This window comes from Gigantopelta aegis, chromosome 14 (genome assembly GCF_016097555.1).
Source record: "Gigantopelta aegis isolate Gae_Host chromosome 14, Gae_host_genome, whole genome shotgun sequence".
Taxonomy (NCBI): Eukaryota; Metazoa; Mollusca; class Gastropoda; order Neomphalida; family Peltospiridae; genus Gigantopelta; species Gigantopelta aegis.
This window is the reverse complement of record NC_054712.1, coordinates 33379150-33405165: the sequence shown is the minus strand read 5'-3', so window position 1 is coordinate 33405165 and position 26016 is coordinate 33379150. Positions and strand designations below refer to the sequence as shown.

At 36.5% G+C, this 26016-nt stretch overlaps 1 protein-coding gene across 1 annotated transcript in view; it reads right to left on the bottom strand.

The window, feature by feature from the left end:
* LOC121387992 (ATP-dependent RNA helicase DDX1-like) overlaps positions 1–26016 on the bottom strand; it is a 461008-nt gene that overhangs the window by 387881 nt on the left and 47111 nt on the right. The window contains exons 13-15 of the mRNA XM_041519183.1: positions 17863–17921; positions 7648–7671; positions 3271–3323 (exon numbers count right to left, since the gene is read on the bottom strand). Coding sequence (XP_041375117.1) covers positions 3271–3323; positions 7648–7671; positions 17863–17921 — 136 coding nt within the window. The remainder of the gene's footprint in view (positions 1–3270; positions 3324–7647; positions 7672–17862; positions 17922–26016) is intronic.

Here is a 26016-nt window from a genome sequence, read left to right as displayed (position 1 = left end):
GAGATATAATCATAATGTGTAGGAATATAATGTGTACATGTATGTGCTTAATATTCATGGAAAATATACAGGCCAGAGTAGTTATGATATTTGGCAAACATTGCGTGACAATTGTAGCCAGTTATGTTGTAGCCAAACAAAATGAATCAAAATAAATACTGAACAACGTTTGTTTTGTTTAATGATACCATAACACACATTGATCAATTAATCATCGGCTAGTGGAAACAAGATGCATGCTTCCATTCACAGCAGGGGATCTTTTACAGGACAGCACATACCATTGGATATGTCAGTCTTCTGAGACCAGGCCACTGGCCATGCCAGAGACTGGGCTTGGAACAGACATACCTGAACATTTAGTAGCATGGATTTAAAAAAAAGAAAGAATGTTTACACTCACTCAGGGTTTGGAGTCGGTATCTGGATTAAAAATCCCATGCCTCGACTGGGATCCGAACCCAGTACCTACCAGCCTGTTGACCGATGGCCTAACCACGACGACACCGAGGCCGGTATATCTGTGACACTATAGAACAATAGTGGTTAAAAATAAATATGGCTCGTTCAAAAAGAAGGCATTGTAATACAAGATAAACAGTAATCCAGGCTATGTTTGTGTAACCCAAAAAAAAATCTTCCGTCCAAAATTATCTCCTTTTTTTCTCTTTTGATGACATATTTCTGCAAAAATCAATATCTAAAATCATTTTAAGCAAACAACCTGTAAAACAAGAGTTCATAGTAAACAGAGTAGACACTGGTATAGCACCCTGGGCTGGCCACAATTTATGGGGGGTGGTGGTGGAGGGGGGGATTGTACAACAATATGAACACAGAAACTTGAGAAAGCACATCTGATATAGCAAGATGGACAGACAGGAAATGAAAGAAAATTATCTAATGACATAGTCTACTCTTTCGATTAGCAGCAATGGATTTCCGTGACACACGCTTTCCCAGTAGAGATGGGTCACAAAATGCAGGAGACACGAGAATACGTCAACACATTCACCGAAGGGATATAAAAGATTAACCGCGAATTCCGTGGAATTAAACGTCTCGTTCAACTTAAACTGATTAGAGTTGATCGTAGTTAATACATCCATACAATATAGATGCTCAAGTCAATGTATATTTAAAAAACAACAATATTTAATTAAATTTTAAATTAATTTTATAAAAAAAGCAATACATTTTTCAAAAGCAATAATGTGATGTAAAATGATTGATTTATCCTTCTGTTTAAAAAACATAATAAATTTGGTAAAAAAAATTAAAAAAAAAAAAATCCATAAAACATTTCATTTTAAAACTAATTTACAAAATTCAATAGTTCAGTTTAAGCCTTGCAGTTTTTGACACATGAGCAAAACGCAAAAAAAAACCCAAACCCACCGTCATTTTTTTCATCGATCTTAATCTCTTTTTTCCACCTATGGATCTTCAAAACCGAGAGGATGCAGAATTTTTTTGAAATGTTACTTTATTGCTATTTGCTAAAACCAATATGACAGATTTTAACAGGAGTTCTCACTATGCGATTAGTCATAATGAGAACACCTAAACTGGAATGACTTTAGTCTTATACAACAAGTCTTGTCGGAATCGTACCGATTAGAACATGTTCTATTTCTCACGAAAAATCGTACGCTCTCAGCCAATCAAATCACATTAAAGTTCAACCTTTCAGTTTTGTCACCTCTCGGTTTTTTGGTTTGCTTATTAATGTCAAAATGTCCTGATGTCATGGGTCCATAAACCTATTATTGTACAGATGCAGTCAATAATTGTTTTGTTATATAATGCCATCAGTAAATTGTTTACATTCATGTTTTCTATATTTCCGTGGATATTTGTATGCACTTACAATCCACGCAAAATATTTTTTAATTAACGCGGGGCTGTTCGGAAGACCGATTGCTAGACTGGTTTATTCTATATCACCACGCTCGCTATCTTCGCTATTCGGAATCCATAATCCACAAGGTATAAAACCAATCTACGATTGTTGACGGTGAAGAGGGAAAAAGTTTCATTTCTCCTGTATTGACAACATTTGTGCCTTCCAAAATACGATCCGACACCAAATACGCGAAATTCACATTTTCTGTTTAAAAATCAGAATTTCGAACAAGACAATCGTAATAGTGTAATCTATGCTTTAAATTCGTAATGATTCCGCAAAATTCTTATGGTTGGCATCTCTGCACGCGATTCGAGTCGTTACGACAAATCAAATGTGACAAGTCAATGCGACAAATCGCATAATGAGAACGCCGCTATAAGAACTAAAAATTTTTTTTTAAAAAGAAGTTATAGCCTACCTTAGTGCCAACCTACCCTACTGAATTTTTTCACCACACATTTTTTTTAATTTGGTCTTAGGATTTGCAGTCAGTTTTTGCCAGGAAAGGTAAGTGATCACTCCCACTCCTCTCTTGGAGAGTTTTAGGAGTGCGGCAAATTGATCGCCTTACAATAAATTATTTAATAAATTTTATTTGACATTTAAAATTTCTAGCCTAACACTGTTTCAGGACAGTTAAAAAAGTTTGTTTTCTTTAAAGACACCACTAGAGCACATTGATTTATTAATCATCGGCTATTGGATGATAAACTTTTAGTAATTTTGACATATAGTCTTTAGAGAGGAAACCCACAACATTTTTCCATTAGTAGCAAGGGGATCTTTAACAGCCACCATCTCACAGACAGGATAGCATATACCATGGCCTTTGATATACCAGTCGTGGTGTCACTGGCTGGAATGAGAAAGAATCCAATGGGCCCACCGACGGGGATTGATCCCAAACTGACCACGCATTAGGCGGACGCTTTACCATTGGGTTACGTCCCACCCATGTTTCAAGAAAGTGATCTACTGCTCGCCTTGATTTTCTCTGGCAAAGAATGAAGGAAGGAAGGAAATGTTTTATTTCACGATGCACTCAACACATTTTATTTACGGTTATATGGCGTCAGACATATGATTAAGGACCACACAAATATTGAAAGGAAACATGCTGTCGCCACTTCATGGGCTACCCTTTTCGATTAGCAGCAAGGTATCTTTTATATGCACCATCCCACAGACAGGATAGTACATACCACGGCCTTTGTTACACCAGTTGTGGAGCACTGGCTGGAACGAGAAATAGCGCAATGGGTCCACCGACGGGGATCGATCCCATACCAATTGCGCATCAAGCGAAGACTTTACCACTGGGCTACGTCTGGCCCCTGTGGCAAAGAATGAACATTGCTTACCGGATGGTAGGATTAGTAAGATGCTTCTGGAACTTCTGCAACTGGGTCAGTGTCTGAAACAAATAATAATACAATAATATACAATGTAACATCAGTAGAAATGTACTACAACTGTGATACTGTTAAAGATATTGTTCTGAATTTGCTTGTATTGTAGCATTTTTCAAGACTAAAGGCCGTCCCACACAAGCGCAGTGCGTCCGCAGCAAAAAATCACTTCCAATGAATTACTATATACATACCCCCACTAGCGCAGAGCATCGTTGTTGTTTTTTCCTATCGTTCCAAAAGCGATTTTTGCATATACGACAGCCAATCGGTTAGTTACAAAGACACGGAAATGGCAGCCAATGCATGGTCAACGATATCGTGTACCCAAAACCAATTTACTCAAAATTATCTTTCTGGGAGCCATGCTTTCAAATCAAATCTATTTTTCTTTTCTTGTTTTCAGCTTTTTTCTCTTTTAATTCTGCTTGACATGCTGTGTATATGTGGCCATTATTGATGCTTCACTGCTGATGCGCTGCCGGCGCGTTGCGCTAGTGAGGGACGGCCTTAATAAATACTTTTCAATGCCTAGTAAAATTATTTATCCTATAACTTACCCATAACATCCATGTCATAAACCCATTTGATATTTACTAATAATGTTTTGCTGTCAATGGGTCATTTGTTTACAGCAAACAAGATATGTATACCCGAGCGTAACGTTTTGATGAGATTTAGTTGAAGTGTGTGACATCAAACTATATTAAATTTTGTGCTAATCACAATGACGGTGAGGCAACTTCAGAACTTTGATTTACTAAAGATCAAATTAAAATTTTTGAAGTGACATTGGATAAATAGAATTCACTACTAGTGTTTTTTAATATGCAAAATATCAACCTTGTCTAGTTAATTCGTATTTGTCTCGGATAGAGCCTCGACAAATACCAATTAACATAGACTCGGTTAATATTTTTCATATTAAAAAACACTTGTGATGAATTCTCTTATATATATATATCTTCTTCTTTTTTTTTTTTTTTTTTTTTTTTTTTTAGAATTTTAGTGTCTGCGTACACAAGGTGTCTCTGGTCATTGTAATATTTGTAGTAATCCAAACAGGATTTCACCTCTTAATAATTTGCTATGTACAAATAAATATGTATTAGAAAATATGAACAGTTGAGCTACAATAGTTATTAGGATGATCAGAAACACAATGAAAATATAGATACTGGGATTCTAAACAAGAAAATATGTATTTAATACTAATTTAATATGTATTTTAAGTTGTTAAAATGACTCGGTTAATCAGAAAGATCTTACCAATGGCAGTAAATAGGAAGCGAAAACAGCGTATGTGAAGTTCTGTATTTATTACATACCTTCGTTTATATTTTACAAAAACGGTTTTTAATTTAACGTCATAACAACACTTTGTTAAAGCTACAGTGTATGATCAAAACTCCTTTCATGGATTTGCTTAACGTTCAGAATCATGCTCTGCGGCAGCCTTGTGTAATGTTTCAAATATGATGTGACATCATTTATAAATCATATAAATAGTAAATCAGTAAATAAAAGGAGCTAACTGTAGTAAAAATAAAAAGGGAATTCCCCATTTAAAAGTGCTTGTTCACATCACACGTATGTGCAATACAAAATAAATTTATCACAAGTTTTCAACATGTCTTTATCACTATAGTAAGATTGAATAGATATGTAATAAAATACAAAACATTAACATTCACCATTTTGTATCTTAAATATGCTATATTAGTGTGGCAGATACCCAATTATTTACTGAATTGTGCACTTTTGGTTAAAAGCATGGAACTTGGCATACAGATACCTTGACCCATTACAAACATTTTCAGATATGGCCCCAAGTCAGGAGCACCCCCTGGTGTGCAGGAAGGATCTACAAATGTCCCCCATCCCTTTTAGCAGAGCAGCTAACAAAACAATTACGCACTTTTGGTTAATAGCATGAAACTTGGCACACATACTTTGTTCCATTAGAGGCATTTTCTTATATATGGACCCAAGTCATCAGCACCCCCTGTTGGTCAGGAAGGACCTACAACTGCCCCTCCCTCTTCCTTGTAGGGATTTCTTAATTAATAACTTGCAAGTTATGATTCAATTGCATGATTTTCACCCATTGTTAATGCTGCATTGTTAATTTATGTTTATTTACTTGTTTACTTATTAGTAACTCCTTGTTATATTTAATTATCAGTTTTTAAAGTTTTACTTTCAAAATGTTCGTGTGTTGTCGGGGGGGGGGGGGGGGGGGGGGGGCGGAAATTAGCGTTTCCCGAATTTTTCGAGTACACTTACGCCTGAAAAGAAAGGATGGTTAGTATACAGCGCCGTATCAAAAGTGTTCGCGAAAATGACATCAGTAACACGGAAGTGCTTTTCTACCTTCCGCAAAATGCATGTTTTTCCCCAAGTTACGTAAAACCAAGCCTTTTGATACAATCTCTATTTATATATTTTTTACGTAGCTACACTGGTGACATCATGAATTAGTCGTCTGCTCCTTTGATCTTGAAGCAGACGGTGTTTTGCAAAATAGGTCGCAAATCCACAGATCTCACTACCAAGAAAAAACAACTGATTGTTGACTTAAAATCGCATGGCCACAGAAACTCAGAAATTGTCAAATTATTCACAGTGCCCGAGTCTACCATTCGATCAGTGTGGAAAAAATATTGTATAAGCGGAAGTGTTGAGAATGCCAAAAGAACTGGTCGACCACAAAAGATCACAATTAGAGGAAAATTATGTTTACTTCGGAGTGTCAAAACAAATCGCGGGAAAGTTCTTAGAGATATAACTGCTGATTTTATTCCAAAAAAAATGAGTATCCGTGAAGTGAACAAAAAAAAAAAGCGACTGTCGTGGTGCCTGGACAGGAGATGGTGGAATGTTAATAACCAGTGGAGTCAAGTGATATTTAGTGATGAATCTCAGATAGTAATTGGCAAAAACCACCGTGTTTTTGTTTGGCGAGCTGCACATGAAGCATACTGTCTCGAATGCATGTCTGTTCCAAGCCAACGAAGGGTGTCGATTATGATCTGGGGTTGCATTACATGGCATGGTGTCGGAACTTTATGTAAGATTAATGAAAACATTAATGCTGAAAAGTATCGTGAAATACTCGACAATCATCTCTGGCCTGTTTTAGCACAACATTTTATCGATAAACCATATCGTTTTCAGGATGACAATGCACCTTGTCATAGAGCTCGATTAATCGAGGCATATAAACGTGAAAATAATATTCGTGGTATGACATGGCCTGCTCAGTCACCAGACTTGAACATAATAGAAAATATTTGGTTAAGAATGAAAAAAATACTGCAAAACAAGTCCCTAACCATAAAAACGTCTGCAGAGTTCGCTGCAGTTCTTGACATATGGGAAAATTTGAATGTGGAATACATTCAAAGTTTATATTTTCACTTCCACGTCGCATTATGGCTTGCATTTCGTAACAAGGGACACTTAACCAAATATTGAGGTATGGTTATTAATTCTACTAGCCGAATTTTGTTTTTAAAATTTACATACTGACCCGTGTTTACGACGGCCATTTTGGATTATCGCAAAAACTTTTGATACGGCGCTGAAATTATAAATGACAGTGAAACTGTCACTGAAACATGAACAGATATTAATGTTATCGTTGAATATTATTATCAGTTTGGTGACATTTACATGTTAACAATTAAGGTATGATAATTTCTCGCAAAAACATTTCAGGGGAGCTTTTTTTAGCTCCTGAAGATTTTACAAACGGCAGTCACTAAAACACCACGGCATATTTTTCACTATTAAAGCTGTTTATGATCACTGAAATCAAACATTACTTATATTTTATTGTTTAGATTATCCATTTCCGGGGGGGTAGAACCAAAGTGTTTCTGGTCATCCTGTTGTTTCTAATACCACAAAATGTATTTTCCATATTTTTAAAAAGGCACATGCATCTGAGAAGTAGCGGTTATTGATTCGAGTTCTAGTCTATTTTTAAGGATATTTGCCGGTTTTAACATCACAGACTCAACTTTCACTGTTGTAACTTTATCCAAATGTGTTACAGGTTTGTAGATTAACTAAACTTAGTGTCCATTTTTACAAGTTGAAACTAGGGTCTGCGCATTTAATATTTCAGTGTTTTTGAGGTGAAATATTTTGAGATCAGCATGTGTATGCTTAATGTGTGATTATTTTGAATATACATGTTTTGGGCACAACATTTAAATTGCCGTGACTTTGGTGCAATCTTAAGCCCCGACACAGAAGATACAGACCAGTGATGTGGCATATTATTAATATATCGAGTTAAACAAATATAATATACCACCTTACCTGTTCAGCCAACTCCCTGGATGGCTAAAAAGAGAAAAAAGAAATTCATAAAAACAACTTTTCAATGTTTTACAGAACTTCTAGATTTGCTATATAAATCCACCAGCCATAGGATCAGTGATAACGAGCTACTCTCGATTCACTAACATCAAAACCTATATTAGCTCGGCCATTTAACTTTCAAACGACCATTCAAAATTGCACCAAATTCCCTCAATCAAAATTGCGCCCCCTTTTCTCTTTGGCATTTAACGGCTCCATTCAAATTCCACAGCACCACCACCACCACCCCCACCCGCCTGCTACCGATTTGATCGGGCTGCTGGTGCTCACTTGCACCTGCCAGTGCAGGCGGTCACTCCTCTCCCCTCCCCCCCCCCCCCAACCTTTCCTGTCATGGACGGAGGACAGGCGTGCGCTACAACAGCTTGTTCTGAATGTGCACGTAAAACCCTATGACATGACATGGATCAGTGATTTAATAAATATAATAGCCATGATTATAAAATTCATTAGCCCTACTTTAAGTAAATACCATTTTACTATCAGGAATAATTGGATGTGTCACCTAAAGGAGGAGATAGAACTTTAAAAACCTTAGATTTGAGGGGTGGGGTGGGGGTGGGGTCAGGATATTCATTTGTCTTCTTTTTTTTCACTAGCAATCGGGCAAGTTGATAGTACATGTAGTTATTTACTAGCCCAACACTGAATATCAGTAGCCATGATAGTGGAGCTAACAATCTAGAAGTCCTGTTTTATTATCATACATATGCATATATCAGTGGTGGGAAAAAATTAAATTGTCAATTGGTCCCACACAATGTCATCACTTACTGGGGGGGAAGAGAAGGAAGGGGAAGAATAATTTGTTTTCAATAAAATCATTTAAAAGGAGATATTTGCCAAATAACGTTTTATAAAAATCATAGTGACGTTTGTATATTTTTACTTGTATCATGATGCAAAACGATAAACATCAAAACATGAAAGAAAAAAATGCTGCTCACAATCACATCAGTGAAAAACCCCAAATTGTATATATTTTACATAATGGAATAAATAATATTTTTAAAAAAGAATAAAAGTTATGAATTTTAACTCCAATATATATATAAAAAGTAGGAGTATTCAGTATTGTGTCCTGAAAATTAATAAAAGATAACATCGTTGAAGTGTTTGACAGCTTGAGCTGGCACATGTTTAGACAAAACAATTAATAACGTTGTCACTGATTGGATGACATTTGACCTCTACTGGCTTTAGCGTTTGCCAGTGTAGCTATGCTGCTGCTCACTCCCACATGTAACAAAAAAAGGTAGAAACCTTTTTTTCAAATTTTAAAGTCCTTTATAATTACATTGAACAGTCTTGCCTCGAACTTGGACCCAACAGAGCTCCGTTAACAACTGGTCATCAGACGAAACCTGCTACATATGTCCAAGGGATCGGTTATATACTCTTTCCCACAGACAGGACAACACATACACCACTCATAAGTCTTTGGTTGGGATTTGAGAAAAATACACTTTCCCAAGACAGGACAGCACATACCATGACCTTGATACATCAGTCGTAAGGCTTTGGTTGGAATCTGACCCGAAAAAAATGTGCTCACTAAGGTGGCTCAACCCTACGGTACTCATACACCTCAGGTGAATGTTCTACTAATTGAGGTAAATGTCACGCCTTCATCACATTAATGCCGTGAGAATTAAACAATTACAATTAATGTTTTACTGTAAAAAAAAAAACAACCCAGAATACACCTCAACCATGTACATGTATGACCCTGAATTACAGCCAGACGTGTTCATTATGTCTCTGTAAACATCAATTATCTAGTTACGCTGTGAAGCCGTATTATTTGACAAACGACCACAGAAATAAGTCAATATGACTGGACGAAATGTAGTTCATGCTGCATCAGCAACACGCACAGAGGGATGAATATCCTCAAGTACAGATAGGACACACACGATTCGTTGCTGGCACAGAGGGATGAATATCCTCAAGTACAGATAGGACACACGATTCGTTGCTGGCACAGAGGGATGAATATCCTCAAGTACAGATAGGACACACGATTCGTTGACCTACAGCAGCACTTTTAAAAGTCTCAAAGACACTGCAGCTAAATGTAAAACTTTATGGAACAAAAAAGAAGAAAAAAAGAAAGAAAGAAATGTTTATTTAACGACGCATTCAACACATTTTATTTACGGTTATATGGCGTCAGACATATGGTTAAGGACCACACAGATTTTGAGAGGAAACCCACTGTCACCACTACATGGGCTACTCTTTCCGATTAGCAGCAAGGGATCTTTTATTTGCGCTTCCCACAGGCAGGATAGCACAAACCATGGCATTTGTTGAACCAGTTATGGATCACTGGTTGGTGCAAGTGGTTTACACCTACCCATTGAGCCTTGTGGAGCACTCACTCAGGGTTTGGAGTCGGTATCTGGATTTAAAATCCCATGCCTCGACTGGGATCCGAACCCAGTACCTACCAGCCTGTACAAAAAAGAAGAATGCAGAATTACATGTGACGTCTTGCCTACCATAAACCAATTCTGTCAATAAAGTTAAAGTTTGTTTTTGTTTAACGACACCACCAGAGCACATTGATTTATCAATCTTTAATGCCTACTGGATGTCAAACATTTGGTAATTTTGACATACATGTATAGCCTTAGAGAGATAAGGTTTGTTAGTTTGTTTTGTTTAACGACATATCTAAAGCACATTGATTTATCAATCACTGACAAGGGATCTCTTATATACACTTTCCCACAGACAGGAAAGCACATACCATGGCTTTTGATCAGTTGTGGTACACTGGTTGGAATGAGAAAAAAGCGCAATCTGTAACAGTTTTTTGGACACTAAGTGATACAGTAGTTTAAAAATTAGTAACAATTCACAATATAACAGATTGGCAATGAGCATGAAGTTAAATTTATGTAACCGACACACGAATATAGAATGACAGTTCGCATGAAATACTGTGAAACTAAAATTATGCAGAATTATATGTCTCACAAACCATAAACCAATTCTGTCAATAAAGATGTCAAATTTATTATTAACTTAGTTGTTCTTCTAAAAATGCTAACAATAAAAAAATTAATGAATTAAATTTATTTATTTTTTTAAATTCTTCAATTTTATGTTTTATTTTTTACACAAACACCAATAATGAAAGAAAAAAATGTTTTATTTAATGACGCACTCAACACATTTTTTTTACGGTTATATAGTGTCAGACATATGGTTAAGGACCACACAGATATTAGAGAAGAAACCCGCTGTCGCCACTTCATGGGCTACTCTTTTCGATTCGCAGCAAGGGATCTTTTATATGCACCATCCCACAGACAGGATAGCACATACCACAGCCTTTGTTGTACCAGTCGGTGGTGCACTGGCTACACTGATATTGAAGGATCAAACATGCAACTACACACCAAGTTTTAATGATCTAGGTCTTGTAGTTTAACTTAACATTGAGGTTAAATGCAAATATTACTGCTGTCAGAAGAGCAATACATATATCTTGTCTTTTGAATTCATCAAAGTTTGTTTTGTTTAACAACACCACTAGAGCACATGGATTAATTAATCATCGGCTACTGGATATCCCACATTTGGTAATTCTGACTTGTAGTCATTAGAGGAAACCTGCAACATTTTTCCTAATGCAGCAACGGATCTGTTGTGTACACTTGCCCACAGACAGGAAAGCACATACCACGATCTTTGACCAGTTGTGGTGCATTGGTTGGAATGAGAAGAAAAAAAGCAGTTAGCTCAATTCACCAAGGTGGTTCGATCCTGCGACGCAAGCACCTCAAGCGAGCACTCAACTGACTGAGCTAAATCCCGTCCCTTTGACTTCATCAAAAGCACATAACCAAGTGGTAAAGTGCTCACTTCATGCATGGCCAGTTTGGGATTGATCCTGATCGGTTTGGGATCAATCCTCGTCGGTGGACCCATTGAGCTATTTCTAGTTCCAGCCAGTGCACCACAACTGGTATGTGTTATTCTGTGTGTGGGATGGTGCATATAACAGATCCCTTGCTACTAATGGAAAAATGTAGCAGGTTTCCTCTCTGTGACTGTGTCAAAATTACTATATGGTTAACATCCAATAGACGATGTAATAAATCAATGTACTCTAGTGGTGTCATTAAACAAAACAAACTTTTCATCAAAAGCAACAAAAAAACCCACAATATATTAAAGGATCTGTCCTGGGATTGTTGACATTTTTGCAAGAAATCTTATATTAACAAAGGCTTTTTTATAAACAAAATTACTTATGAAATATATTTCCTTGTTTAGAATTAGATGTTTGTGTTTCTAATTCCTAATCTTAAATGTGCTGAAGTATTATAAAAAAAAACATTTAGTAGCTCAAACTTAATTCATTTCCTAAAAATGTATATTATTTTTCTTACACATTTTTTGAAATGTGGGCAGATTTTGTTTAAGCTACTATAAACCTTAGGATGACTAGAAACATCATTGGAATATATATACAGACTTGATATTCTAAACAAGAAAACATATTTAATATGTGATGTTATTCAAGACAAGGACTCAATGTGTTGAAAACACATGACAACAGCGGCAAAAGCAGGATGGTTTCTTTAAACACTAATGTTGCAGAAAAGGTAAATCGTAAGAAAAAAATGTGTTAGTTTTCGGTTTCCCCACCTACTCTAATTTTATGTAATGACCCTGAAATGTTTTGGTGCAAAAGAAAAAAAAATCAGGGATTTTTTGGCAATCAGCATACTAGATTCAGAACACCTCGACCGATTAGTTTCTCAGTTTGATTTAATTTAAGAAAGGAAAAAGGATCAAAATAGAAACACACATTTTTTTAGGCGTAATAAGCTATATGGCGAGCTAAATTACTTAACCTAATTATATTGATTGTTCAAATACACAAGACAGTGTGATCTGCAATATAAAATACATTAACACAAAAAAAGTTTAGCAATTTGTACTTTTTTAAAAGCAAGCAAATTTAATGAAGTAAAAACTTTTTTTTTTGTTTAACGACACCACTAGAACACATTGATTTATTAATTATCTACTATTGCTTGTCAAACATTTGGTAATTCTAACAGTCTTAGAGAGGAAACCTGCTACATTTTTTTTTATCAGTAGCAAGGGATCTTTTATATGCACCATCCCATAAACAGGATAGCACATACCAGGGCTCGTGCTATTGGTAGCCAAATTAGCCATTGGCTAATTTTTACAAAAAATGGCTAATAAAATTTGCAAGTGGCTAAAATCTTTGCTAAGTCATTTTCTATCTTTTGATGTGAACAAACTGTTACATAATCTATCCGACATCTCAAACATAATAATAATATCAAATATTCAATTAGCATAATAGTGGTCTCGCGACCGGTAATGAGAAACAGAGAATACCAGTGTTCGAGATTAAATTTCTCCGCCAGTATCCCAAATGGATACTAACATTTCAAAATCTGGTATCCCACCTGAGAATTTAGTATTATATGGCATCCCAGTGGGATACTGGGTTCTTGAAGTCTGGTATCCAAAATTAAATTCTGGTATCCCCGGGATATCGGGATACCGTTAATCTCGAACACTGAATACAACGTAGGCTTAATGAAGTTTGCTTATTTTAATAATCATGGTTATTAATTTTAACGGCATGCATTCAACATGTATGAATTCATGCAAAGTCTGTAACTTGTTATTTTAACTGTGTAAAGTCTATGAACCAAAGTAATAAAAACAGACCGACAATGCGTGTCAATTTGAATACACATGCCAGTTCAGGGCCGAAAGACATGTAGGCTATCCAAAGGGCTGAGTTCAGTCAGACCGAGCGAAAACAAAATGTTCGCTAAACTGGTTTGTGTGCTTCACGTTAAACCAAATGGACATGACGGACACCAATCAAATAGTTTGCAAACGTTAGGAAGAACGTTTGTTGGCTGAACTGAGAACAGCTCTCGGCAGGAATATACGTCATGCTTCAGAGTCAGTTGACACCCATGTGTCAAGAGACATCGTTGTGGACATTAAACAATACAATTACACAGGAGTAAATCTTGATATAAATTTGTAGAAAAACAATAGTTGTTCGCATCAATGAATACCTAACTGCAGTTTCGGTTATTTATTTGTCTTTGTTAATTTCGTACCCATGGTCGAGAGTTCGCACCAGATCGCGATCGCGATCGCAGGAAATGAACATGCAGTATTTATATAAATTGCAGTTAAACGTAAACTGAATAAAATTAGTTTACAATAATCATATTTGTTAGATGTAGATTTGTAAGAATGTGAGGTGAAATTTAATAAGTTAGCTGGATTTTAAAAAGACTGTAAATTTAATTTTATTAAGTTGTTTTGTTTGGGTGTTTTTTATTTTTTTTTATAAATGGAATATACTGTGAAGTCAGCATTCTTTGCCTAGGTATTTTACAAGCAGAAATCACAAGCATTTAACACGATGCTGAAATCAACAACAACAACATGGTGCAAATTATGAAATTGTTGGGGGTGGGGAATTGATGGGTTACTTAAAAAAAATAATGAAAAAGAAAAGAAAAAGAAAGCAATTCAAACTAACATAAAGATAGCTATTTCAAGAAATAATGAGCTCTATATTAAAACGAAAAAAAAAGCTCTCAAATTTTTATTTGGGGAAAAAACAGGAAGAAAGAAAAAACAACACCCTCCATAAAACATCCACCCAACCCCATATTTGTGTATGTTTGTTAATTTAATGTCATAGGCCTTAGAAGTTGGGGTGGGTGTATGGAGTACTGGCTTCCAACTCCTGAAGATAATGCATCACTGCCCCTACCCCCATTGCTGTCTTTGATTTTGATCAGGTAATACGGTTTTGTTATTCAAATTTATTCCAATTTGTATACAATTAGCTGAAAAAGATGCATTTTCATATTCATATATAAATACTCTATACAGTACTAGGTAAAACAATTTTGGTTAAAGCATTTTCAATATGGCTAATAAAATTCCATTTGGCTAATATTTTGGCTACAGGTATTTTTGATCCAGGGCGAGCCCTGACATACCACATTTTACACATCTAATGTGAGATAATGGTTATAAAGAAGGAAAGAAATGTTTTACTTAACGACGCACTCAACACATTTTATTTACGGTTATATGGCATCAGACATATGGTTAAGGACCACACAGATTTTGAGAGGAAACCTGCAGTCGCCACATAGGCTACTCTTTTACAACAGGCAGCAAGGGATCTTTTATTTGCGCTTCCCACAGGCAGGATAGCTCAAACCATGGCCAATGTTGAACCAGTTATGGATCACTGGTCGGTGCAAGTGGTTTACACCTACCCATTGAGCCTTGCGGAGCACTCACTCAGGGTTTGGAGTCGGTATCTGGATTAAAAACCCCATGCCTCAACTGGGATCCGAACCCAGTACCTACCAGACTGTAGACCGATGGCTAACCACGACGCCACCGAGGACGGTATAATGGTTATAATGTCACTGTTTCTATAAGGAAGGAAGAAAATATTTTATTTAATTACGCACTCAACACATTTTTAAGGACCACACAGATATATATATATATAGAGAGAGAGAGATAGGAAACTCGCTGTCGCCACTTCATGCACTACTCTTTTCCATTAGCACCAAGGGATCTTTTATATGCACCATCCCACAGACAGGATAGTACATACCACAGCCTTTGTTACACCAGCTGTGGTGCATTGGCTGGAATGAGAAAATAGCCCAATGGGGCCACCGATGGGGATCGATCCTAAAGCGCTTTACCACTGTTCCTACAAGTGTCTCGACATTACAGACAACAAACATGTTACATGTAGAGCAATGGGTATTCAACTTCAAGTAATCCAGACTAAAATCGATTGGTGTTAACTGAATGTATCATCAAAAACTGTTATGGCCATAATGTTAACAGACGAGAGCATGCATATTTATTCAAAATCAAAAACAGTGACTAAGTTTGTTTGGTTTAATGATACAATAATTATATTTACACTGATTAATTACTTATCGGTCTTCAGATGTCAAACATTCAATAATTCTGTTATTATATGGGCTAGCTCTGCCACTCGCCAAATTTGCCAATTGTTAATTTTAGGAACAAATGGCGAATTTTATTTTAATTTGGCGAAAACAATTTGTGTAATAATTGATATTTTGTTGGAAAATAGCTCTAGGTTTTGCTTTTTTTTTTAGATAATTTGGCAAAATTTTCTGATCACCCAGAGCTAGCCCTGTATTATCTTGAGAGAAGAGCTAAATTTTTAAGGACAGGGTAGCACATGCCACAGCCTTTAATATATGGTACTAGGAGTCAAAACTGCGGTGCCATGAATTGCAGAATCAATCAACTTACGAATATTTTCTCCCCTATCCTAAGCTGTGCCCCATGACAGTAACATCAAATGTCATAATACAGACTGTCCTGTTTATGGGAAATTATATATAAAAGACCACTAGCAATAGCAGCACCGTATGTGGTGGTAATAGGATTCTTCCTTCTTTCTCTCTTCTCTCTTTCTTTCTGTCTCTCTTTCTTCCCCACTCTCTCTCTAACACTCATTCTTCCCCACTCTCTATCAATCACTCTCTGTCCATCTCTCTCCAGGACTTCTCTCACTCAATCACTCTCAATCACAATCTCTCTCACTTTCTCTCTCTCTCCCTCCCTCTCCAGTCTCTCTATCTCTCTCTCTCCCTCCCCCAGTCTCTCCCCCTCCCCTAGTCTCTGTCTCTATCTCTCCCTCCCTCTTTCTCTCCCTCCCTCCCTCTCTCTCTCTCACTATCTCACTCAAACACACTCCCTCTCTCTTTCTCTCTCTCGTCAAACTAATTATGCGAAGCACCAAGTAGCACTAGATTAAATGTCCTGAGGTGTCTTCAAACATTCATTCATTCATTCATTTTTCTTTCCTTACACACTTGACCAAGTGTCGGAATAACCATCTTAGAACACCAGACAGCGTTAATTTAAAATGTGCAGAGGTGTCATTAAATAAACATTCTTTTCCTTTCCTTTCCCATTGGAGCACAAACTAGTGTCTGGCACAGTTCCTCCACTGCAAGAGATTGATCCTTCCGGCCCTTTAACAGAACCGAGTACGCGGCTGGCGGAATGGAAATTGATTCAGCTCAGGCCAATGATACAGAGAAAATAGAATTATCGGGCAAAATCAAGCAAAAATAATGTCAAAATAACTCACTTCCACACCGGCGTTACACAATGTTGTTACACCCTAAATAACTAGTTTGTAATAAAATGGCGCTGAGAGAAATGTCACGTGAAGGAGAGATGTGAAATATTAATTAATAACGGTTCACAAAGATTACTGATTGGTTTCATGTACGAGGTGGCCTCTTGGTGGAACAGGGACACATACATAATATATAATAAAGCGAGGAAATTAACTGAAATAATATCAGTATAATATCCTAATAAAAAAAATACAGTAATCGTGGGGATTTAATTACTTTTTATATAGTGCTGATGATCAGCTGATATGAATCAAACACGTAGGTAACAAATCAGAAAAAGTAGGTTCTTAAAGGGACGGCCGTGAGTTTGTAGCCATTGTAATTTGCTTTCAACCAATATGGCACAGTTTAAACCATGGTGTCCAGTTATTTTTACATGTGGTTGAGAGAGAGAGATAGAGATAGAGATAGAGATAGAGATAGAGAGAGAGAGAGAGAGAGAGAGAGAGAGAGGAGAGAGAGAGAGAGAGAGAGAGAGGGGGGGGGAGAGAGAGAGAGAGAGAGAGAGAGAGAGAGAGAGAGAGAGAGAGAGAGAGAGAGAGAGAGAGGAGGGAGGGAGGGAGGGAGGGAGGGAGACAGAGAGAGAGAGGAGAGAGACAGAGAGAGGAGAGGAGACGAGAGGAGAGAAGAGGAGAGAGAGACACACACAGAGAGAGAGAGACAGGCAGACAGAGATAGAGAGAGATGATGGGAGGGAGGGTGAAAGAAAGAGAGAAAGAGGAAGGGATTCAGTTTGTAATCACAAATAGAAAATATTTTTGTTTTATACTGTTTATAAGAAATATACTCCCATAAATCAAGAAATAAAACACACACACACACACACACACACAAAGACACACACACACACAAACACACACACACACACACACAAAAAGAGTCTCAATACCAGTACCTCAATAATGATGGCCTGAGGAGCATTAGGCGCTGGCTTAGCATTGACTGCGCTGTGTGCTGAAATAAACCAAATTAACAAGTCATCAAAATGGGTGAAGAGTCTTTTAGTCCAATCAACATGTCTTATTAGCACTATCTAAGTAAATAAGACAAATTACAAGTCTAGGTCCATTCTAGAGCTACCTTTACCTTGGCTTCCACGGAGTCAGTGACCAGATATATGAGAGAGCATTTAACTCAGTTTTAACATGTAACACAATCGCCGTTTATACTTCATAAAAAAAATTTATCACATTTAATTCTTAACCTTTTCATGTCTGTGTTGGAATGACATCACATACTGCCAACAACACAGCCAACTCAGAGATGCTTACTGGCCATCACCGAAAAACACAGAAGAAAAACTTTATAGAGACCAGGAATCCCTCCGTGTCACTGTGCGATTCATCCTGGCTGCAAACATCTCCCTGTGGTATCATTACAAGAAGGAACGAAAAGAAGAAGACGACGACGACATCACAGACTAAACCTTTTCATGTTATACTTTCATGAACATAAAAAATTATCACATTTAATTCTTAATCTGTGCATGTCTGTGTTAGAATGACATCACAGACTAAACACTTTCATGTTTTCATGAACATAAAAAATTATCACATTTAATTCTTAATCTGTTTATGTCTGTGTTAGAATGACATCACAGACTAAACACTTTCATGTTTTTCATGAACATAAAAAATTATCACATTTAATTCTTAATCTGTGCATGTCTGTGTTAGAATGACATCACAGACTAAACACTTTCATGTTTTTCATGAACATAAAAAATTATCACATTTAATTCTTAATCTGTGCATGTCTGTGTTAGAATGACATCACAGACTAAACACTTTCATGTTATACTAATAGCAATGTGCAGCATGCCATCATGTCTGAACATAATTAAATTTATGACACATCAAGCAACATCACACCACATAACGGTAAACATGCTTGTGTAACTAAAACAAGCATTCTAAGAGTACTGCTCAAGCAATACATGTCCCCTACCAGACCCAACAAATGTTTGTATCTCCTAAATTCAAGGGCCATAACTCTGTAAAAAAAAAAAGAAAAAAAAAAGTAAATTGCCATGGAAGTTAAATTTGATCTATGACAAAACATAATAAAGCTATACACAAAATTTCACCTCAGTATCTTCAGGCATTGCAAAATAAAGTCTGGAAAACACATTTTGTTATCTCCTAAGTCCAGAACCATATCTCTGTTGAAAAGGATTAAATTGCCATGAAAAATTAAACTTGCTCTGTAAGAAAACATGATAAAGCTATATACAAAATATCTTCAGATATTGCAAAAAAAAACTAAATTTCTGGAAAACTCTGTCCAAAATGAGTAAATTGTCATGAAAGTCAAACTTGGTCTGTATAACAGGAGCTATACACAAAATTTCAGCTCAACATTTCAATGCATTGTGGAAAAAAAAAAAATTCCACAAAACTCTATGTGAGAGAGAAGATGAACAGCTGGAAAGACAGACAGAAAGACAGGATGTTTTCAATTCTGCCATAACTTTCATAATCCACCTTGCATGAACTCTGACTTCATGGCGTCCTTAAGTGGGTTGTTCACACATACATAGTAATTGCTTTACACAAAATCAAAGACTGTGATCAGTTGTACGTCTTGCAAATAGCATACCAGGGTATCACAGTGGCCAAATAGGCTACAGCTGTGTGTTCTATTGTTTAACATTACACGTTGGTGGTATCACACAACTGGCAGCCGAGGTGAAACTTTAATCAACAATAACAAGTATTCTTGCAACTAGACTTGCTAAAACTCGAAAATAAAATCACTTTCAATTTAGATTTGGCAAACGACGAAAATAAAAAAACCTTGAAATGTTTTTATACCCCAAACCACGAAAAATTAAGACCACGAAAATTTCCGGTTATACGGTATCTAAAAAAAATTGAATTGTATTCATTAGTTTCCAAGACTTTAGGGTACGTAATTTTACCCTTCAAACATTGTGGCAGAAACCCTGGTGTGATACCATATAATCATAGATAAAATGGGTTGAAGTGCATTGCTACTTAAAACATTTGATTTACCGCCTAAAGGAGCACATTTTCTTATTTTTGCACCTCTTTTTTTTCTTCTTTTTTTTTCCTTTTTTATTGTTTCGTGTATTCTTTAAGCACTTCATTAAAAGATAATCACTGCAATTAAATGTCTGGAAAAGTTCTGTTTTTATCTTAGTGTGATGCATGATTTCTGCTTTAATATCAGGCCTTTGGGTTACATGATAACGATCATTTCCAGTAGTTTCCCATGATTATTGTATCAAGTACAACTATTCAACGAAAATATCTTAAATTATCTTTCAAATATCACATTATTGAAAAATGTGTTTGACACAAACACGAGATCCGATTTGGATTGTTGCGTTAACCGAAATTCTCAGTGTTCCGGTTCAGGTAAACCCGAATCAAGAGTTCAAACATGCGCTCAAACACGTTACACGTTTGAACCAAAATCATTGGCACCAATTATTTGTAATGTATCTCTTAAATACAGGGGTCAAGAAATAGTATTTAAATTCAAATATAATTTTGTAGAAAATATCTAACCTTCTGACTACTGTCACTGAAGTCGACAAAAGTCGACGTCACACATATACTTGATTACTGAAAGTGGCAGCCGAATAGGCTCCATTATTTCCTGTGGTTTCATTATGGGAGGAAATGACGTAGGCCTAAACTACTATTTTTTATTTAGCTGTCAAAGTCACAACAGCATGCACTATGTATAATGAGAGGGCGTGTCGAAAAATCTACTTTATATTGAGTTTGAAAACTCTTTGCAATGATTTAAATAAATGGTATTAAAAATGGGTTCCCATGACTTGTTTTCATGGAACAGTTTCTGATGGTTTTCCATAATCACAAGGCACGGAACCGCAAAAGTGTTTCCCAGGAAATTTGAAATCCTATGGCCTGTAATATTCAACAATCTTTGTTATGTTCCATGTGAAAAAAAAGTTTGGTTTGTTTAACAAAACCACTAGAGCACATTGATTTATTAATCATTGGCTACTAGATGTCAAACATTTGGTAATTCTGACAGGTAGTCATCAGAGAAAACCCGCTACATTTTTCCTAATGCAACAAGGGATCTTTGATATGCACTTTCCCACAGACAGGAAAGCACATACCACGGCATTTGTCCAGTTGTAAGGGGCAGGACGTAGCCAAGTGGTAAAGCGTTCTCTTGATGCGCGGTCCCAGTCGGTGGACCCACTGGGCTATTTCTCATTCCAGCCACTGCTCCACAACTGGTGTAACAAAAGCCCTCTGGCAGAAACCCCGACTAATGTGTTGTACTTGTTTATACAATGTTCAAGTTTAAATTAAAGTTTTAACGACGCCACTAGAGCACACTGATTTAATAATCATCGGCTATTGGATTTCAAACATTTGGTAATTATGACTCGTAGTCATCAGAGGAAACCCGCTGCATTTTTACCATCAGTAGCAAGGTATCTTTTATATTTACGATTCCACAGACAGGATAGCACATACCACAGCCTTTGATATACCAGTCATGGTGCACTGGCTGGAACAAGAAATATTTATGGTTATATGGCTTCGGACAGATATTGAGAGAGGAAACCAGCTGTCGCCACTTCATGGGCTACTCTTTTTGATTAGCAGCAAGGTATCTTTTATATTTACCATTCCACAGACAGGATAGCACATACCACAGCCTTTTATATACCAGTCATGGTGCACTGGCTGGAACAAGAAATATTTATGGTTATACGGCTTCGGACATATGGTTAAGGACCACACAGATATTGAGAGAGGAAACCCGCTGTTGCCACTTCATGGGCTACTCTTTTTGATTAGCAGCAAGGGAACTTTTATATGCACCATCCCACCGACAGGATAGTACATACCACGGCCTTTGTTACACCAGTTGTGGAGCACTGACTGGAACGAGAAATAGCCCAATGGGCCCACTATTTAGTAAGAAAATCCTTACTTTACTATTCCCATGGGTCGACTAATGTGTTGTACTTGTTTACAATGTTCAAGTCAGTAGTTTGTTGAAATCTCTGACCTGAACGCACCAAAACTTTCTAACTACATTAATAACACCTTTAGATTCTTGATAAAAAAAAAAACCCACCCATAACCCATAGTTCCAACAATAGAGTGACATGACATGAAGTGAATGCCCGGTAATGACATCAAGTGTAACCGAATGCAGGATCGGACTAATTTTCTCAGCCACGTCCATTTAACAAGACTAATCAGTCAACTAATGGAAATCTATCAGAACGAACTGCTCATAAACACTTCTGATATGTATTGATGACCTGGTGTTAATCCTGATGAAATACCCGACGAGCATATTGATACATTTGAAGAGTTTAGGCGCAAAACGCGATATATCCATTTTTTCATTTTCAGTAAAAGTGATTTTTTAATTGGCGTGTATCACGTTTTGATAATATAAAAAAAACGGTATTTACCCAATACAATTTCATAAGGATCAATCAAGTTTTGCAGCAAATCAGCGGACCTACTGACATACAATAATGGCTTTAACTAAAAACAAGAACGAAAATGGTTTATATCGCGTTTTGCGCCTGAACTCTTCATTTATTAAAAAAAAATTCCTTAGTTTCTGACTGAGATCGAGTGCACAAAGCAAAGTTTCTGGAGGGTTCAGGGGAGAGGGGTATGCTCCCCTGCAAACTTTTGAAAACGAGATGCGCTGAAATGCAATTTCCTGCATTCAACAAGTAAAATGCATCTCTGCCTTAAGATTTGCTATCAATAATATTTTTTATTCAAATTATTGGGGGGGGGGGGGGGGGGGGTTTAGAGCCCCTCCAACCTCCCAGGCCCCCTTCCTCCTCCATTTGAAGCCGTTGTTAAAATGTTTTCTGAAAAGTTTCAAAAGACTAAGGGTAGATATTAACCAGCCTCGGTGATGTAGTGGTTGTGCCATCGAACTTGAGGCTGGAAGGGACTGGGTTTGTATCCCACCAGAGGCGATGGTGGATTTTTCATGCTAGTACCAGCTCAAACCCAGAGTGAAAGTTAAAGCTTGTTTTTGTCTAACGATACCACTAGAGCACACTGATTTATTAATCATCACCTATTGGATGTCAAACATTTGGTAATTCTGACATATAGTCTTAGAGAGGAAATGTACTAAATTTTTCCATTAGTAGCAAGGGATCTTTTATATGCATCATCTCACAGACAGGATAGCACATACCACAGCCTTTGATATATGACTGTATGACCTCACATAGAGGATAATTACCTGGCATACACTCAACTGACAGCAAGCGTGGAGCACTGCCCTGTCAAGTAGTGCCATACTGAAATGGAAATACTGCAGTTTCATTATCATCCATGTTTGTAATATCCCCAAAAGGTTTTTTAAAATGTCTTTGTCTCTGTGTAGGGCGGGATGTCGCCCAGTGGTAAAAGCATTTGCCTGATGCGCGGTCAGTCTGGGATCGATCCCCGTCAGTGGGCCCATTGGTCTAGTTCTCGCTCTAGCCAGTGCACCACGACTGGTATATCAAAGGCCGTGGTATGTGTTATCCTGTCTGTGGGATGGTGTATATAAAAGATTCCTTGCTGCTAATCGAAAAGTGTAGCCCATGAAGTGGCGACAGCAGGTTTCCTCTCTCAATATCTGTGTGGTCCTTAACCATATGTTCGACGCCATATAACCGTAAAATAAAATGTGTTGAGTGCATCATTAAATAAAACAGTTCCTTCCTTTCCGTCCTTCGAATTGTAGCTTCAGTCATTAGACGAGTTCCTGTTTGTCAGAAACCTGCTACATTAGCAGTAATTACTCAGTCAGTCCATTTAATAAAATACCCAATAAGCATAATTACTACCAGTGATATATTTATTAACAGATTTATCCTCCTCACTGCAGATAAATCCTTCAGCATGAGACCGCACTAATTACATCAATACAATAAATAATAACAATGCTACCACAGATATGCATATAATCAAACTAAAGCTAATGCTGTGCCGTTAATAATGTCATACCCATGAATGAATGAATTACTGGTTCACTATATATAATGGTACAGAGGAATATATTAATTAAACTTAAAGGCACAGTTCATGGCCACGGGGTGGGACGTGGCCCAGTGGTAAAGCCTTTGCTTGATGCACGGTCAGTCAAAAGTTCAATCCCCATCAGTGGGCCCATTGGGCTATTTCTTGTTTCAGCCAGGGCACCATGACTGGTATATCAAAGGCCATGGTACACATGTATGTGCTGTCCTGTTTGTGGGATCCCTTGCTACTAAAGGAAAAATGAAACAGTTTTTGTGGTATGTGCTATCCTGTCCATGGGATGGTCCATATAAAAGATCCTTTGCTACTAATGAAAATAATGTTGCGAATATTCTTTGTAAGACTATATGTCATAATTACCCAATGTTTGACATCCAATAGATGATGACTGATAAATAAATGTGCTCTAGTGGTGTTGTTAAACAAAACAAAACTTTCTGGTTCATGATCATTGGCCTATTAAGCAATCTAACATAATATTGCTAAAAATTATACACATTTGTCGAAAAAATATTTCACCAGTTTTTTATAAGCACTTTCCCACACAGAACAGCACATACCACAGCCTTTGATACAAGGGCACCAGCTGGGACAGAAAAATAATCAATATGTCTGCTTAGGGGTTTGAATGTACAATTCAAGCTTTCAGCTGAGAGCTTTACTGACTAAATAGATCCCACCCTAATTAACGTAAATTACTTGTCACACCTGTTATAATGTTGATATGACAGAAAACGAAAAAAATTAAATATGTAAACAATTGTAAACAATAGTCTTCCTTTAATACCCATGTAGCATTTCACTACTAGTGTTAAAAACCTTGCAGTTTCAATTCATTAAAAAAAACATAACATATTTGAAGATGTGGAAATTAATAATATTGAGTCTAAGTTTTAAAAACAAAAAGAAAAACAAATCAACATGTTCTAACCTTTTAAAAAATTATAAAAATCTGGAAAGAATATATACATACATTTTAAAATTATATTGGTTTGCGTCACTCCCAAAATAACTACTTTAAAATAAAAAAATCTTAGTTTTTCAAAGTTAAAATTAAAAGTTTCGTTTAATGACATCACTAGAAAACATTATTTTATTTAATCATCTCCTATTAGACGTCAAACATTTGGTAATTTTTTGTAATATAGTCTTATGAGAGGAAACCTGCAAAAATTTTCCATTACTAGCCGGGGTGCAGCACTGACAGGAACGAGAAATAGCTCAATGGGCCCACTAACGGGGATCGATCCCATACCAACCGCACATCATGCAAGTGCTTTACTACTGGGCTACGTCCCGTCCCCATTTTCCAAAGAATGCTGAGTCAGTTCTGGTCGGCAGCTCTCATTATATATAATACCTTTAAACCTGTATTATACAATACCTTTAAACATGTATTATACATTTAAACCTGTATTATACAATACCTTTAAACCTGTATTATACAATACCTTCAAACCTGTATTATACAATACCTTCAAACCTGTATTATACATTTAAACCTGTATTATACAATACCTTTAAACCTGTATTATACAATACCTTTAAACCTGTATTATACAATACCTTCAAACCTGTATTATACAATACCTTTAAACCTGTATTATACAATACCTTTAAACATGTTATTTGTTTTACTTCAGGTTGTGGGAGTTATAAACAGAATTATGTAAAGATCAAATTGAGTTACTCTGCAACAAATGACGAATGTTCGTGGAACACAACTATTACTCATACGTTTACTTCAGTAACTAAGCACCCCATAAGCTTGAGATAAATTTCTTACTTCAAAAAGATTCTAAATGGCATAGATTGTCTCTGGCGATTTATACATAGCTTTGGTATTCATTTCCTCTTTGTTCCCCATGTAATAATCAATACACTCTGTATTCATCAAAAAGCTTTTTACAGAAATAGTTATAACATTGTTTAACTACAGAAACTATATCAGATTTCATAATTGATGTGACTATTAGTGGTGAAATTTACGTAATTATCTTGTATTTACAGAAGATGTCAAG